At 36.4% G+C, this 15,374-nt stretch overlaps 1 protein-coding gene across 3 annotated transcripts in view; it reads left to right on the top strand.

Moving 5' to 3' along the window:
- Window positions 1-15,374, top strand: part of PRIM2 (DNA primase subunit 2) — a 127,104-nt gene that overhangs the window by 59,988 nt on the left and 51,742 nt on the right. For all 3 annotated transcript variants that reach the window (XM_033009867.2, XM_033009865.2, XM_033009866.2), the window contains exon 8: window positions 11,192-11,259. In XM_033009867.2, coding sequence (XP_032865758.2) covers window positions 11,192-11,259 — 68 coding nt within the window. The remainder of the gene's footprint in view (window positions 1-11,191; window positions 11,260-15,374) is intronic.

The following is a 15,374-nucleotide window of genomic DNA, read 5'->3' as shown; positions in this document are numbered from 1 at the left end:
CACTTAATTTCACTGTTACAACTCCTAAAAAAGGATTTAACAGTCTTGTTAGAATTAGCATCTAATTGCTGATCACTGATAATTTTGAAAATTTCACAACATTGCAGATGAAGATGTGGATTTCTGAGGACGCTTGGAGAATAAAAGTTCTTGTACAGAAGACAGGAATGCTAACAGTTGTTCAGAAATATTTGGTACTAGCAGTCTGTATTACGTATTGTGTATTTGGTTTTAAATAACCATGATTGTTTGTGACCATCTCTGATACTTGGGCAGAAGAGAGTAGAAGTTTGGTGGAACTTGTGTGATCTCCTGTGGTTTTTCACCAAATCACAGAATGGCTGAGGTTGGAAGGTGGTGTGGAGTCTCTCAAAATAGATGAGACAGATACTCAAAATGAGTTTTATTCTAATAAAAACTGTTTAGCACTCCAACAAACATCAGTAAACTACAGATTTGGGTGTTTATAAAACAGAACTAGTACTACACAGCCAACTTCAGCTTAAGGTTTAGGTATGATGACCCAAAATGTGCATGCATATCACGCGCCCAACAAGGTGAGGGTTCTCAACCTGGAGGAATTAGTTACCCTGTTACCAGTGTCCCTGCCTGCAGACCCGCTGCTCTGAGGAGGACTGGCTCAAATTTGCCCTCCAACGGGGCTCCGTTTGTACCCTGGTGGAATCTGATCTGTGGTCATATACAGTCAGTGGTCTAGAAACGTCTCTCAGCCAAGGCATTGCATTGACTGAAGGGCCCTGCCTTTCCTATCCCTCAGCTGAGGTTTGTGTGTGACCACAGTCACCACGGGGCTAGGCAGCTCGACCCCCACATTGAGGCTTCTAGTTTTAACTCCTTCCTTTCAGTGGTTGAGAAGTTTCAGTCTTTATTGGGGCAGGTGCACCTGCCACAGAAGGGATCTCTGGTGATCATCTGGTCCAACCCCCCAGATCAAGCACAGTCATCTAGAGCTGGTTGTCCAGGACTGTCCTGGCAGGTTTTGAGTATCTCCAAGAATGGAGACTCTACAACCTCCCTGGGCAAACTGTGCCAGTGCTCAGTCATCCTCACAGTGAAAAGGTGTTTCCTGATGTTCAGGTGGAACCTCCTGTGTTTCAGTTTGTGTTTCATTGCCACTGGTCCTGTCACTGGGCACCACTGAAAAGAGCCTGGCTCTGTCCTCTTTGCACCTTCCCTTCAGGTATTTATACATATTGGTAAGATCCCCCCTGAGCCTTCTCTTGTCCATGCTGAACAGTGCCAACTGCCTCAGCCTTTCCTCATAGGAGAGATACTCCAGTCCCTTCATCATCTTAGTGGCCCTGTTCTGGTCTCTCTCCAATATGTCCATCTTTCTCATAGTGGGGAGCCCAGAACTGGACTGAGTAATTAATTCATAGTAGTAAAATCCTGTTAAGAAAATTAAATATTTCCCTGAAGTTCTACAATAAAACTGATTTATAATAACAGATTTTTATACACTGGCAGACTTATTTATTTCCTGTGGTGCGTTCTGAATGGTATAGGGCTTTAGTAATAAGATTTGTCAAGATTAATAACTACATAGTTTTTTAACTCAAGATTTTTATGATGGTCTATATTGTAGAACAATAGATGGAGTCCCATAATAGTAATGTTGACTATGGAAAATGAGGTTTTAATCGAGTGGATTGGATGGGTATCTAGATGCTTGTTTCTTCTCTTTTTGATTGCATTTTATCTTCAACATTGGAAAAGTTTTGCTAGCATGGTTATGGTTGTTCTGGAACATAGCGTTAGTGCTAAACTGATGAAGTTTGTGATGGGCAAAACCTACGATGGTTTCTGACAGTGACTTTGAGGGTGCTTAATGAAGCAATAATTAATCTTTCATGCTTTCTAGCTTATTGCTTCTTGTGTGGTATTGACTAGTAACTTCTATCCAGTTATGCAGAGATGTTGGTTTTCTTCATTTCCTTCTCATGAATGAAAGGAACAGGGGGGGAAAAACTTCAGAATCATAACATAAAAACCTTGGGGAAATCACTTCTGTCTGAGTGACCTTCTCCCCCTCCAATAACACTGTTGATGCGAGTTAATTAAAGCAACAATGTATACTTGAACTGAAGAACAGATTCCAAGTTACCTTGGAGTATTGGAATCAATATTTAGTGTGTGAATCCAGGAGAAAGACACGAAAAGGGAGAAGCTTCTGTTCATAAATAGTGCCAGAAAAAGAAACAAAAGATCTACATGCAGCCAAAGAACAGTAAGCAGTATTGAAGAGGTGAAGAAATACTTGCATGTATCAAAAGTTGGTAATGAAATAAAGTAAATTATTTAATTTTCCAGGTTTGCTGTGAAGACAAGTATTGCAGTACACTGTTTACTTAATTTTAAAATTACTAGGTAATTGCAACTAGATACAAAAAAGGCTGGGGACTAAATTAAAAGTTGAGAAAGCGACAGGTAAAGGGCAAGTCAGTGGTGAAACAGTTCATAAAATTACTGAACAACCTTCACAGTTACAGGAAGCAGTATTATTTAGCAGAAGATTTGGGTTTTGCTGACAAGGTAGCTTTCTAAGTGGCTACTTCATTCTACTTATAATTAAAGCCTGAAAGTCACTATACATCATTGTAAGAAAGATGGAACTAATAATCTGTTTTGGGGGAAAAGTATCTAATGAGCATCTTGGTAACTGCCAACTTCAGCTTTGTTAGAATGCAAAAAAGTACAAGAGATGAGTTCATTTACATACTTTCACCCTAACATGCAAGTGAAAGGAGTATATGCACAAGTAATAATGATGAAAAAAACAACAACAGTTCACTTACCAATTAAACAAGGTTTAATTATTGAAAAAAATTTGCTTTAGACATTAAATATTAATCTTCAACCTAGATGTTATTTATACCTCAATGTGAATATGAAATCTAGACATTTCCAAATGGAAAAAAGAAATCAATTACTTGCAGAAGGAAATGCCTCAGGAAGACATTAATTATTATTCTGAATGCATTTGACAAATGCTGAGCTGAAATTAGTGGAGTTCAGTTTCTTTAAAGTTCTTGAAGTATTAAGTAAATATCTAGGGCATGCTAACAAGGAAGTTCTTCACAGCTGTTACATTATTTCTTCTGCTGTGAAAAATCCATCCTTTGACAGCTTGAATTAACTGACTAGATACAAAAAGAAATGAATTCTTTTAAAATATGTATATATTTTATAGTATAATTTATATTTATATATAGCTTTTAAATTGTTAGATATAGCATTTAAGCAACACTGATAATAACTGTCGTGCCTTCCACTTTGGAGTCCAAAAAAAAAAAAATTACAGTGCTAAGAATATAACTTGAATTAATTTCTTTTTAACATGTCAGCTATTGCCTTTGATTTGCTTTCCTTAAAACATAAAAAGCCACTTTTCATTCTCTGTGATTTTCTTTGGGCTGGTTTGTGTTATTGTGAAGCACATGTGAGTGTGTGAGAGTGTGGTGGGGAGTTTTATGTAATTAAAAAAACAAAAGCAAAAAACCAAGCCCACAAAACCAACTTCAGCCTTATATTGACACCTGTATCAACCACTACAGATTTATGTGGGAAATTTTTTCTTGTCCTTTGAAAATGTCAGAGTTGTTACATTTGTACTAGAAGGCCAGTAGTGCCAATCTGTATTATTATTTCCTTTCTTCCATACATTTGGTGGTGTTACATGAAAATAATCTCAGTGCTTTATCCATTGCAAGAAAAAATTTGCTAATGTCAAAAACATTTCTGCATAAACAGTTTTGTTAGTTTTGAAAAATGTTATCTTCTGTGATATAGATTGTAGGTGAACAATTCACATGGAATAAATGTAATATTATTTGTTTGCTTTAGTTTTTATTGAGCAAATTTCAGTGTAAGTACTGCTGAGATAACTTTTAGTAGCTGAAAAAGCTCTGGCAAAAATGACTTATTAATTCTGTACAACACTTGAGATTTGTAACATGCTGTGAAAGGTTAAACCCCAACTTTTTTCAAAAGAAAATTGATCAGCGTTAAAATGTCAACTGTCTTGGTACAGCAGCATACTGTCATGCAAACACTGTTCTCTTATTTGAGGTTCCCCAGCTGCATAGCATTTGCATTGTGACATTTTGTTACAACATTAGCAAGATAGCTGATGTTTCAAAATCAATCAGTTTTCGTTGGTATAAGGCAGCCTGCAACTTGGTTGGATGTTGAAGACATTTCTCTGAAATGTAATTAAATTGAATTCTTGGGTTCTGGCAATATTTACATCTCATGACTTCTTAGTTGTGGCTGCATAATTGTTCAGTTTTGAAGAACATGTAAGGTTATCATTCTGGAATATCTTTAAAAAAAAGAAGGAAAAAAAAAAGGGCAAAAGAAAGCCATATTAAGAGTTTCTCAGAAGTACAAAACTTTTCTAGACATCGTATTTTAAGTTTAATTTAAGGCAAGTATTTTGATGCATTAAAATGCAAGTTAGAAAAACAGGCTGCCTTACAGGAGATTTCATATCCTTTAAAACTACTTTTTAGGGAATTGCTATCTAAAATTCCGGTTTTGTTGAAAACAAAGTTGTTTTGAAGTTTTAGAATGCCTATTTATCAACAATGCTTCTAATCAGAGAGAAATGTGTTAAGAACCCTTTTGTGACTATTACTTCCCCCATTTAATCTGTATTCAGGAATAAAGGTGCATCGAAACTAGTGTTCATCTCTGAAGACAATCAGATTGCAGCGGGAAAAAGATTTTACCTGACTGATTTATGTTTGAAATGAGATGTCAGGATATAGTAGGCTGATATAGTAGGGTTTCCCTTTTTAAATAAAAGCATGGTCTTGATTATATGCATTGAGAAACACTTGTAGTTTGATTCGGTATATGGGGAACTGAGATTTAAAGGCCTGTTACTTACTGTAGTCATGCCGGGTATGTGCATGGTTCATGTTGATCCTAAATACTATAAATATGTAGAGTACTTTGATGTGTGTAGTGTAGAATAATATAGTGGATGTTATGACACAGTCCTTAAGTAAGAACTAAAGTTTCTACAACATTGTCTTTAACCTGTTCTGTATCTTAAAAATGGGAGTGAGGGGAGGAAACCCTTCCAAATGCTGTTGTAACATCTGGAGATTGTTTTTTCTTTTGATCAAGCAGAGACTCCAGAAAGATAGCTAATCTAGATAGACTAGGAATAAAGAGAAAAATCCTGATTTAAGGTAAAAGACTTTCCCAGAAGATATTTTACTGTCCTCTCTCATTTTACAGATATCCACAGTAAGGGGGGAAAGCTGGGATCTGTATTTCTAACTCTCAGAAATGTCATGGCTAGTGTGCTGTCAATAAAAAAAAAATGCATGTCTGGTTTTGGTTACATAAAAGCTGATACTCTGTGAGAGTGGTTACATCTGGAAAACAATTTAAAACGTTGCTGGCCAAACATATCTTTGAATAAAGTTTGTCTAAAGTTAAGGAGCTAGTCAGAACAAGTCTAGTGCCTAGTAATGTTAAATAGGTATCTCTAAATGTAGTCTTGCTTTCAAAAAATTAAAGAGAAAGATGTGAATAGGTAAAGTAGTGATAGATTACCAGATTAAAACATAATTCAATTTTATTCCACAAGAGGTAATTTCTAATTGCATACAATTGACTTGGATGTATTACTGCTGCAGTTACTACTACAATATTATATTTTACTCATATCTTTGTTTCCATTTATCTTTTACCTTATCTCCCTCTTGCACTGTACTACTTTGCAGGCTCATATTTAGCTGGGTGAGGCCTTTTAATCGGAACAAATAGATGACAGAGGTGTAAAAAGGAAGATTTTCTGCTTCTAGTAGATGTACAGCAGAATGATTTTTAATCATTATCTAAGAATTGAATGGTTTGAGAATCAATGCAGTTAATGCTACCTCTGTTTTCTGCAAAATTTGTTAGATAAATAGATGTTAAATGCCTGAAAACAGGCTTGTTTAGTCTTCGATGGACATGAGTTGTTCGTATCAGGACCTTTAACCACAGGATTGAAGAATTTCAGGAAAAGCTGTAGTTTGTGTGCGTACCATAAGTGAAAGGAGTTTACCCTTCCTCTGTTTTACTGGTCACCAGGTCAGATCCTGCTTTAGCTCAGTTTGTTTCTGACTGATCACAGAAATGTTCATGCAAAAAGTCACTGTTTTATTAAAACTTCTAGCAGGATGCAGTGTTAGCACCTTTCATTGTTAAAATTAGGGTAATCTTAATGTGACTTTACAGAAGCATGTTGTCATAATGTCACCTTGAGAAGGCTCTTGTGAAGTCTGTATCCACAGAACCATGTCTCTTTTCTTTTTGTCTGATTCATGTGCTCATTTTCCACTCATTTGTTAACACTGATTAGGCTATGGTATAATTGCTGTTGCCTGCAGAAACAAATTTGTCAAGTTTATGTTAGCATCAAGGTTTCCACTCTATTTTGTTCCGCAGATCTCTCGGGGGGAAAATCCAGTAGAGGTGTAAATTACTGATATGTTTAAGACAGCTGAATAATAGTGTGGGGTTTTGTTCGTTTGGTTTTGTTTTTTCTTTTTTTTTTTTAAATGTCCTTTATGGGCCATTTAGAAATAGCCCACAAATTTAATGGCTTTATCCCCGTCTGCTCCAACCTCAGTCAAAAAAATCTCTCTTGTATAGTTTTGGCAGTAAGTTTGTAATGCTGCAGTTCATAGAACTCAAAAGCAGTTCTAGCAAACAGTCTAAACTTTCATGCCTTTGTTTTCCTTTTAGACAATATGCCAAGCCACTGTAACTCTCTGGGCTAATAACATGCTTTTCTGAACCATCATGTATGTATTGTGTCCTTTTCAGAGCAGACAGGGAAGAATTAACTAACTAAATGCTTCGGGACAACAGTGAATAGGAAACTTTTTTTAAGGTTTTTAAGATGAGCTAACAAAAAGCAAAGGTCACATTTAAGACGTTTTAACAAGAAGGGCACATTCTATGAAGTGGCATATTACAAAACAAATGAAATAGAAAACAGAAGTTACAGCTTCTTCCTTAGGCAACAATAGACTGAAATAGATTCTGTCTTTAAACTTTAAAAGTCCTAACCATAATAATTTAATGCCTGACCTAAGCTGTTTTGTTTGTTTGCTGTTTTTGTGTGTTTTTTTCTTTTTTTTTTTTTTTTAAAATCCATACGATATTATTAAGGAAGCTTTTTAGTGACGTGTTCACTCTGATTATGTCGAATTGTGGATGTTACACAAACGATGTTTCTTTCCTCTCTTGATAAAAATATTTGTTAAATTGCATTAAAGCAATAAAGAATAATCTAAAGCTTTCACTTGGAAGGCTGAAATTGAAGTACTGATGTCCAAACTAATTTTGCTTCTCTTTATGTTGTATCTGTTCTTATTGTAACAACTGGGAAACAGAAATGCAGGAAGGGGTTGCCTGTAGCGCTAAAGGCATTGAAGTGCATCATAAGAACAAATAGTTGTTTGTGGGAAGAACAGACTAAAGAATACAGAATATAGTAAGAGAATATACTAATGCATGCTTTGCTTTCTAAATAGAAATTTCCTCTCTATACTTAACCTTTTAGCTACTGAATCCTTAATTTTTCTGTTCATCAATACATATGGAAAGATGCAAGAGCCTTCACAGTGTAAATTTAATCTTCATAAAAATGTTGTCTGTAACCTGTAGTGTAAGATTCAAAACATGGAGAGTTTTGTTTCCCATCTACTAATTTCTGTGTTCTTATTACTTTCTACAATTTGCTTGCTACTTATCTGGAATCTTACAAAAGCCTAACAATTTTAGTTATTCTATACTGCATCAAAATCACTCTTAAAGAAATTTGATGTAGATGTTTTTCACTGATGCATTAGTGACATTTAGTTGAAGAGTTAGAGTATGGAATATAGGAGTGTTATTTTTAAATTCTTAAAATTAGCATACAGTACACTTGTCAGAGGTTTTTACTTTGCTTAATCTACTGGTATTGTTACTGCTGATACAAAGATGGAAAGAATTGGAATTCAGCAACAAAATTTTAAAAGGTAAACACTTTCCATACACTTCCGTTTTTCTTTTTTCATCTGTGCATTTTGCTGTCATAATGTCTGTTATTTCTTGCTACTGTTAATTGTGTAATTGCTTCAAGTCTACTTTTTTTTTTTAATTTTTATGAGTGGAGAACAGGTTTTATGGACCTTTGATTGATTTTCACCAAGGTTTAGAAACTGTTCTACTAGTGGTATAAAACATTTGTGGATAGTATTAAAGACCGTTTAATTATCTTGTTAATGTTGTCCCTAGTGGCATTGAAAACTAGTTTTGGTACCAGTTTGTTTAATTATAGCAATTAAAAATAAAATGGAAAAGCAACTAACCTGGATGTGATCTCCAACTTTTAAGCTGGAGACCAGTAATGTAGTAGTGAAGTGTTAAAAGGGTGGTACAGGAAAATTAGAGGGAGATGTGTGATTATAGGGAAAAGTTAGCTAATGTGTAATACTACATATTGTAAGCACAAAGTCTTCCTGCATTTTTCTTTGACCTTTTTAGGAGGGTATTAAAAATGTGCTCTAAATAAGTATATTAAATTTGATAATTAAAAATAGTAGTAATTTGTTAGTACCATTTAAAATGGATATGGTGGTTATACTTGTTACTTTTGGAGATGGCTTCTTAAGGTCAGGGCTCTGGATCACTGGGGAAACTGTTAGGAGTGGGGAATTGAAGTTCAATTTTTTTCTGTCTAGATGGGATCAACTTTCTGTTTTTTCAAGGTATATAAAAGACTTCATTTATAGTGGATTTTGACCCTTTGTATCATAGTTTCTAGTTAAACACACGTAGTCTCTTTTTAATTTTTTTTTCCCCCCAAAGTTTGGAATATAATTTTTCATTTTTTTTTTTTAAATTTGCCTCTGTTAATAGGAAAGAATTGCCGTTGAGTGTGAAAGGTAGAAGGAGGTAGTATAGAACCATCTTCAGTAGATCTTGTGCAAACTGCTGGCAGCTCTTTTTGGATTCCTGTAAGATAGACAACTGAGCTTTCAAAATACTGTGAAAACTCAAGTTGTGCAATCAGCTTAAGCTGAAATTTATCAGCTTCTTATTGGTGTGAAATGAGTTTATATATGTGTGTGGCAGTCTGACCCCGGCTGGCAGGAAGGCTCTCCCACCCTCAACCTTCCCTGAGGGATGGAGGAGTATTGTGGTTTGAGCTCAGAGGGCAACTGAGCACCACACAGCCACTCACTCCTCCGTTCTCTATCGGCAATGAGAAGGGACAAATGAGCTGGGCTTGGGATTTGAGATAGGACAGGGAGAGCAAATCACCCATTATGGTCACAGGCAAAAAGCAGACTAGGGGGAGGAAAAAAATAACATACATTTATTACAAGCACTAATAACAGCACTTAACAGAGTAGGACAGTGAGAAGCATTGCCACATCTTGAGAACACCTTCCCCCCACCCCTCCCTTCTTCCCAGGCTCAGCTCTGCTCCCGATATCTCTACCTCCTCCCCCAGTGGCGCAGGGGCAGGGAATGGGGGGTGCAGTCAGTGCTGCTGCTTTCTCCATCTTCGGTGGGGGAAGCTTCTGGAAATTCTTCCCCCTGTTTCATCATGGTCCCCCTCTCACAGGAGACAGTCCTCCACAATCTTTCTCTGATGTGAATTCCTCCCATGGGCCGCAGCGTTCCCCACACTGCTCCGTCATGGGTCACTAACTTTCTCCAACTGGATTCCCTCCCACGGCTGCAGCCCTTCCCGAGCTGCTCCGGCGTGGGACTCCCCCGCATGCTGCAATCCTCCCAGCACTGAATTACAGCAGCGGGGCTGCCTTTTCCCATGAGACCCCGGCCTTCTTCGGGCACAGCAGCTTGTTACAGTCACCCTAATAAAATAGTTTGAATCCTAGAATATTATTTTGATTTTAGTTTAGAATATGATTTTGATTTTAATATGGAGTTATAGCAGCTATGAGAATAGAAGACATGTTAAGGCCCTTAGGAACAGGTAACTAGTATGGTGTTTGCCTTGATCACTATAAGAAGCACTATGGACACTAAACACAGCTTTTTCCAGGGAATATTTATTTGTGGGTTATAAATAGAAGTTGCAGCCTGATAGTCAGTGCTACTTCAGTGCTTGCCTTTATTTGTGTGGTGGAGCCAGCAAAGTGAAGCTACACTGTTGGTACTAAAAGCTTTTTTGTTTGTTTGTTTGTTTTGGTTTGTTTCTTTTTTAAGCAAGATTTTAAAGGAGTGTGTATAACTGTTTGAATGCTATTTTAAGTTACCTGTAAAATACTTATGAACTTGATGGTAATTTATGCAATGTGAAATAATGTGAAATTTAAAATTTCTACAAAGGCAGTTTTTGAAATACAGTCTAACTTGGCAGCAATAGAATAATGAAATGCATGCTATAATAAATATTTTATATTAGATCTATGTCAGCAGTATCAGAACTGCTATGCTTCTAACTTTTATAGGTGAATGTAGACACCTATACAATGATATTAAGCCAATTTAATACATATTTATCCAATTATTTTAGTTAATACACCAATTAACTAGTATTCTGCAATAGTGTGATATGCGCTTGATTTACAGACTATGAGGTTTATTTTTTCAGAAAAAAGTTTAATGTTTTAACTAGTCATATGAAACAGTTACAAGGAAGAAGTATGTACTAAGTTTAGAATAGTAAAATTGCAAAATACAGGTTATACCCATTTAAAAAAAAACTGTACACAGTCATGTCTATGTAAAAGTTATACAGTGCTAAGTGTGTAAATTTTTTCTATACAAATGTGCTTTGTATATAGTATGGCTTAATGGACTATATTCATGTGATTGCTAGAAGGCTGTCTAAGTAGAATATGACTTTTAAATATGCTTGGAAAAAAGTATACTACTTTCAGTGATGTCTGGCTATTTAATTCAAATAACATTGTAATTTTAGAAAAATTGTTAAACTGTATAAATTTGTTAGCTTGTAAATATTTCTGCTAACTTCAGGTTCTGGAAGGTTGTGCTTAGTTACTTTTAATAGGACAAAGTGTCTTATCCAGTGCTATGTAAAGTTGTAGCAATGCAGGGTCATTTCCTACCTCATTCCTGCTTTGTGCTATCAATTTTTTTGAAGTTAATATTATATTAATTGAACTCTGTTTCCTTCTAGCTGACAGCACGATCGCTGCCTTCCATACAGTCCGACGAGAGACTACAACCTCTGCTTAATCATCTCAGGTAGCATAAGCTGAAAGCATGAGTGTCTTCTTTATACAGATTAAAATAATTGTATCAGTAGAATTTCTTAGCTATGTTTTTTTCTCATATGCCTCATCTGCCTTGACTGGGAAAAAATCCCTGAAAGCATCCCTTCAACTTAACAAAAGCTTTATAAAATGACTTGAAACATAATTTACAGAGCTGGTGTTGCTTCTAAGTAACAAGAAAATATTTGTAGCTTTTGTAAAAGCTTTTTTTTTTTATAGTAAGGGCAAAGTTGTTAAGTTTCTTTATGAACAAAACAGATTCCAAATTACACTGCTCAGAGTATGGACCTTGTTGCAAATATTTTGTGCTCTTTGATCTTTGTGGAAGATTTCTTCATCACTGACAAATGGAGTCCTATTTTCTTCTTTTAATGGACCCAAAAAGAGAGCTGAAAATGTGAACCATTAAGTGCTCTACAACACAGTTGAAATAGCCTTCCTCTCTCTTAGTAGTATATATTATATAGAAACTTTAGACTTTCTTTAAATGTTTTTGGGGATGAAGAGTAAGAAAAAATACCTTTCTGATATTCTTTAGGTTAAGCATAGATCTGGACTCGTTCTTATCTGCATGATTGTTTTTTACCGCTTTGTATTGTTTGGGAGAGTTTTCTTACTGTGATAGTATGCAGGAGGACAAAGGCTATACAATTAGAGGGAGATGCATTGGCTTAGAATTGCTGAATAATTTAGCTTGGAGTGAACCTCTGGAGATCATTTAATCTAGCCCCTTCTCAATGCAAATCTGGTTAGATGAGGTTGCTCAGGTGTTTATTCAGTTGAATTTTTAATATCTCTAAGGGTAGAAATTTACTTAAATACTGAATGTCAGTAATGAAAGCTCTGTTTTTGAACACATACAGCTTTGCATTAAGATCACTGAAATGATGTTGGTTGAATTAGAAATGGAGACAGTGAGGCTCTATCATGTCAGCACTGCACTGGATCTAGGATACAGATCTAGTTAGCATGCTCTTTATTTCCTGTGGTGCTCAAAGTATCGGTACCCAAAACCTGACATTTTATTTTGATTAAAAAAAAAAAAAATCTTGTAATTTTTATTACATAGGAACAGTTTCATGTTTTATTAGTTTTAGCGTAAATCAGAATAGGAAAAATAGCTTTCATTGTATCTCTGCTTATTTACATATGATTGAATTTTGTTCAAGAGCAGTGAATGAAAAATATATTGCAATGTAACTGTTACGCAGCTGGTTAAGCAATACTTCTGAATGCCAATAACCTTCCATGTTTTTATTACCATACATTTTACTGGGATTTAAAAAAATACCCCTCAGTGGCATACCTTCCTTCATTTGAAGCTAAAGAGCAACTAGGTTAACTTTTTATAAATTGCACACTTTAGGAGTCATTACTGAGAAATTTGAAATTTCTTTTGGTATATGCTATGCATCTATGTAAGTGGAACAGCCTTCAGTATCAGAGCAATCACAATCCTCTCTGCTTTTTTTTTTTTTTTTAGTATGGGAAAAGGAAAGGTTGCAAAAAAAAAGTAGTTTAACATCAGCTACTTTAACAGGGATACTGTATCCTACATTTGTGCGAAAAGATATTTTTTGCACATTCTTGTGTTAACTTGAATATGTATGTTTAATGACTGGTAAGTTACTTGCATTTTGCTTTTGTGAAAATGGAGGGGCTATACCCAGTACATTTTGTCACCAGTCGAAGAAAACCACACAGATGCTTCTGAGTTGCCTTTTTGGAAGTTCCTTTGAAATAGACAAAATACATCAAACCATACAACTTGAAAAACAAGCTCTTGACAGTGATCAGACAGCTGACTTAATAGGTCTTCTCTGTTATTTATTTCTGTGATTCTGTGATTCATTTTTGTTTCATTTTACTCATAAGAAAGGAGAATATTAGTTGTAGGATTTTTCTCTACCTTCATTGTATGAATTCTTACAGCGGTGTTTTATTTTTGGCATATGTCAATAGTGCTTTATCAGGGGAGCAAAAGCTTAGATAGAAACGTATGAAAAGAGCATACAATTGAAGGTTACAGACCATTGTTTGCTTGTTAATGCTCCACACATTTCTTGGCAGCTATTCATATCTGCTTTCAACTTTTAAATTAGCTAGTCCTTAGAAAAGGTCATTTTACTGTGGATTATGGCTTCATATATATTTTAATCCATGCCCATTTTTATAAAATGGACACAACTTTTTAATTGGACTGTTCTGGACTAAATACATATTTTATCTCTGATTTAGGTTGTCTTTTTGTGCTATTCTGTTTCACTGGTGCTTTCTAATATTAATTGTACTAAACTCACAAAAAAGACAGCATTTTTAGTTAAAATGTTAAAATATTTGATGCAAGATTGTGTTTAGGGATTTCACATGCTCACAGTAGGTTACAAGGAGATTTAAATTACTAAAACTTTAACAATTTAATAGAAATGGAAACTTTATGTCTAAATGCATGATAAGAACACTTCTGCAACTCCTGCTTTCAAATGACTTTATGTGGGTTTTGTGCTGAAATTATAGGTTTGTGACACCACTGTTTAAAGTCTTCCGCAGGAATAATTTCAAAGATAGGCAAAGATAGGTATGTAATCCCATCAAATGACTATAGGACTGTGCCTGTATGTGAAGTATAAGTAGAAGATGAGTTGACTTTATTTAGTCTAGTAAAGAGGAGGTCTAGGAATGATCAAACAGCAGCCTACAACTGTTTGAAGGGCAAACATCGCAGAATTGGAATTCTTGATGGTGCCAGAGGTTGTAACAAATGACAGTGGTCACACATAGCTGGGAGCTCCAGATCGGACATTAGGAAAAATGTCTCTGCTAGAAATACAGGTGCAGCAGATTGCCTAGAGATGTGCAATCTTGGTTCATGAAGAATTTTAGGATGCAGCTAGAAAAGGCTGTGTCTCACGTGACTAGTGTTGGCAGTAGTCCCAGTTGAAGTGGGGTGTGGGACTATATGGTCTTCTAACATCCTCTACAACCAACGTTTTGTATGATTCTGTTAATTCTGTCTTCAAATGATAGCTCACAAGGTTGATACAGAAACCAAGTGTTTTGCAAGACTAGATTTTTTTTTAATGCATAACACAATACTCGTGCAGACATGTTTGCCCTCCTTCTTGCTCATGCTCACCTCACAAGCAAATAGAGTGCACACCTTAATAGACCGCTGTCATTTACTATTCTCAACATCTACAAAGTGCCCCTCATATCTTTACTAAATCTCATGATATCTAACACATCTGTGAATGATACAGTATTTATCAGAACAGTCCTACAGCTGTTTATTTGAAAGATATAGATCCCTGTTGTTGTTTGAGCCTGGAGGGCAACTGAGAACCACCAGCCACTAACTTGCCCCTTACGCATCAGGAATGGGAAGGAGAAAATACAACAAAAGGCTCAGGAATCGAGATAAGGACTGAGAGGGATGACTCGCCCATTACAGTCATGGGCAAAAAACAGGCTGGTTAGGGGAAGAAAAAAGAACGTCAGTTTAATTCATACACTAATAACAATGCTTAACAAAACAGAGTAGAACAGTGGGGAGCTTTATTACATCTTATAAACACCTCCCTCCACTCCTCCCTTCTTCTTGGGCTCAGCTTTGGTCCAAATTTCTCTAACTTCTCCCCCCCAGTGGCTCAGGGGACAGGGAATGGGGTTCTGGTCAGTCCGCTACTCCTTCCTCCTCAGGGGGAGGGATGCTCACATTCTTCCCCTGCTCCAGCGTGGAGTCCCTCTCACACGAGACAATCCTCCATGAACTTTTTCTGATGTGAGTCCTTCCCACAGGTCCCAAACTCTTCCTGAGTTGCTCCGTTGTGTGTCCTTCCCACACGTTGCAGTCTTCCCAGTGCTGAACTAGAACAACGGGGGCTTCTTCCCACAGAGTCCTGGCCTTCTCCAGGCACAGCCACCTGCTCGGGTGTGGGATCCTCCACAGGCTGCAGGTGGGCATCTGTTCCACCATGGACCTCCATGGGTGACAGGGAGGGTGACCCTGCCATCTCACCATGGGATACAAGGAGGGCTTTGCTCTGGCACACCTCCCTCCCTTCCTCCTCCTTGCTTGCACTGACC

This window comes from Tyto alba, unplaced genomic scaffold (assembly GCF_018691265.1).
Source record: "Tyto alba isolate M040663 unplaced genomic scaffold, T.alba_DEE_v4.0 Super-Scaffold_40, whole genome shotgun sequence".
Classification (NCBI taxonomy): Eukaryota; Metazoa; Chordata; class Aves; order Strigiformes; family Tytonidae; genus Tyto; species Tyto alba.
The sequence above is the reverse complement of the archived record's forward strand: the minus strand, read 5'-3'. Positions and strand labels throughout refer to the sequence as shown.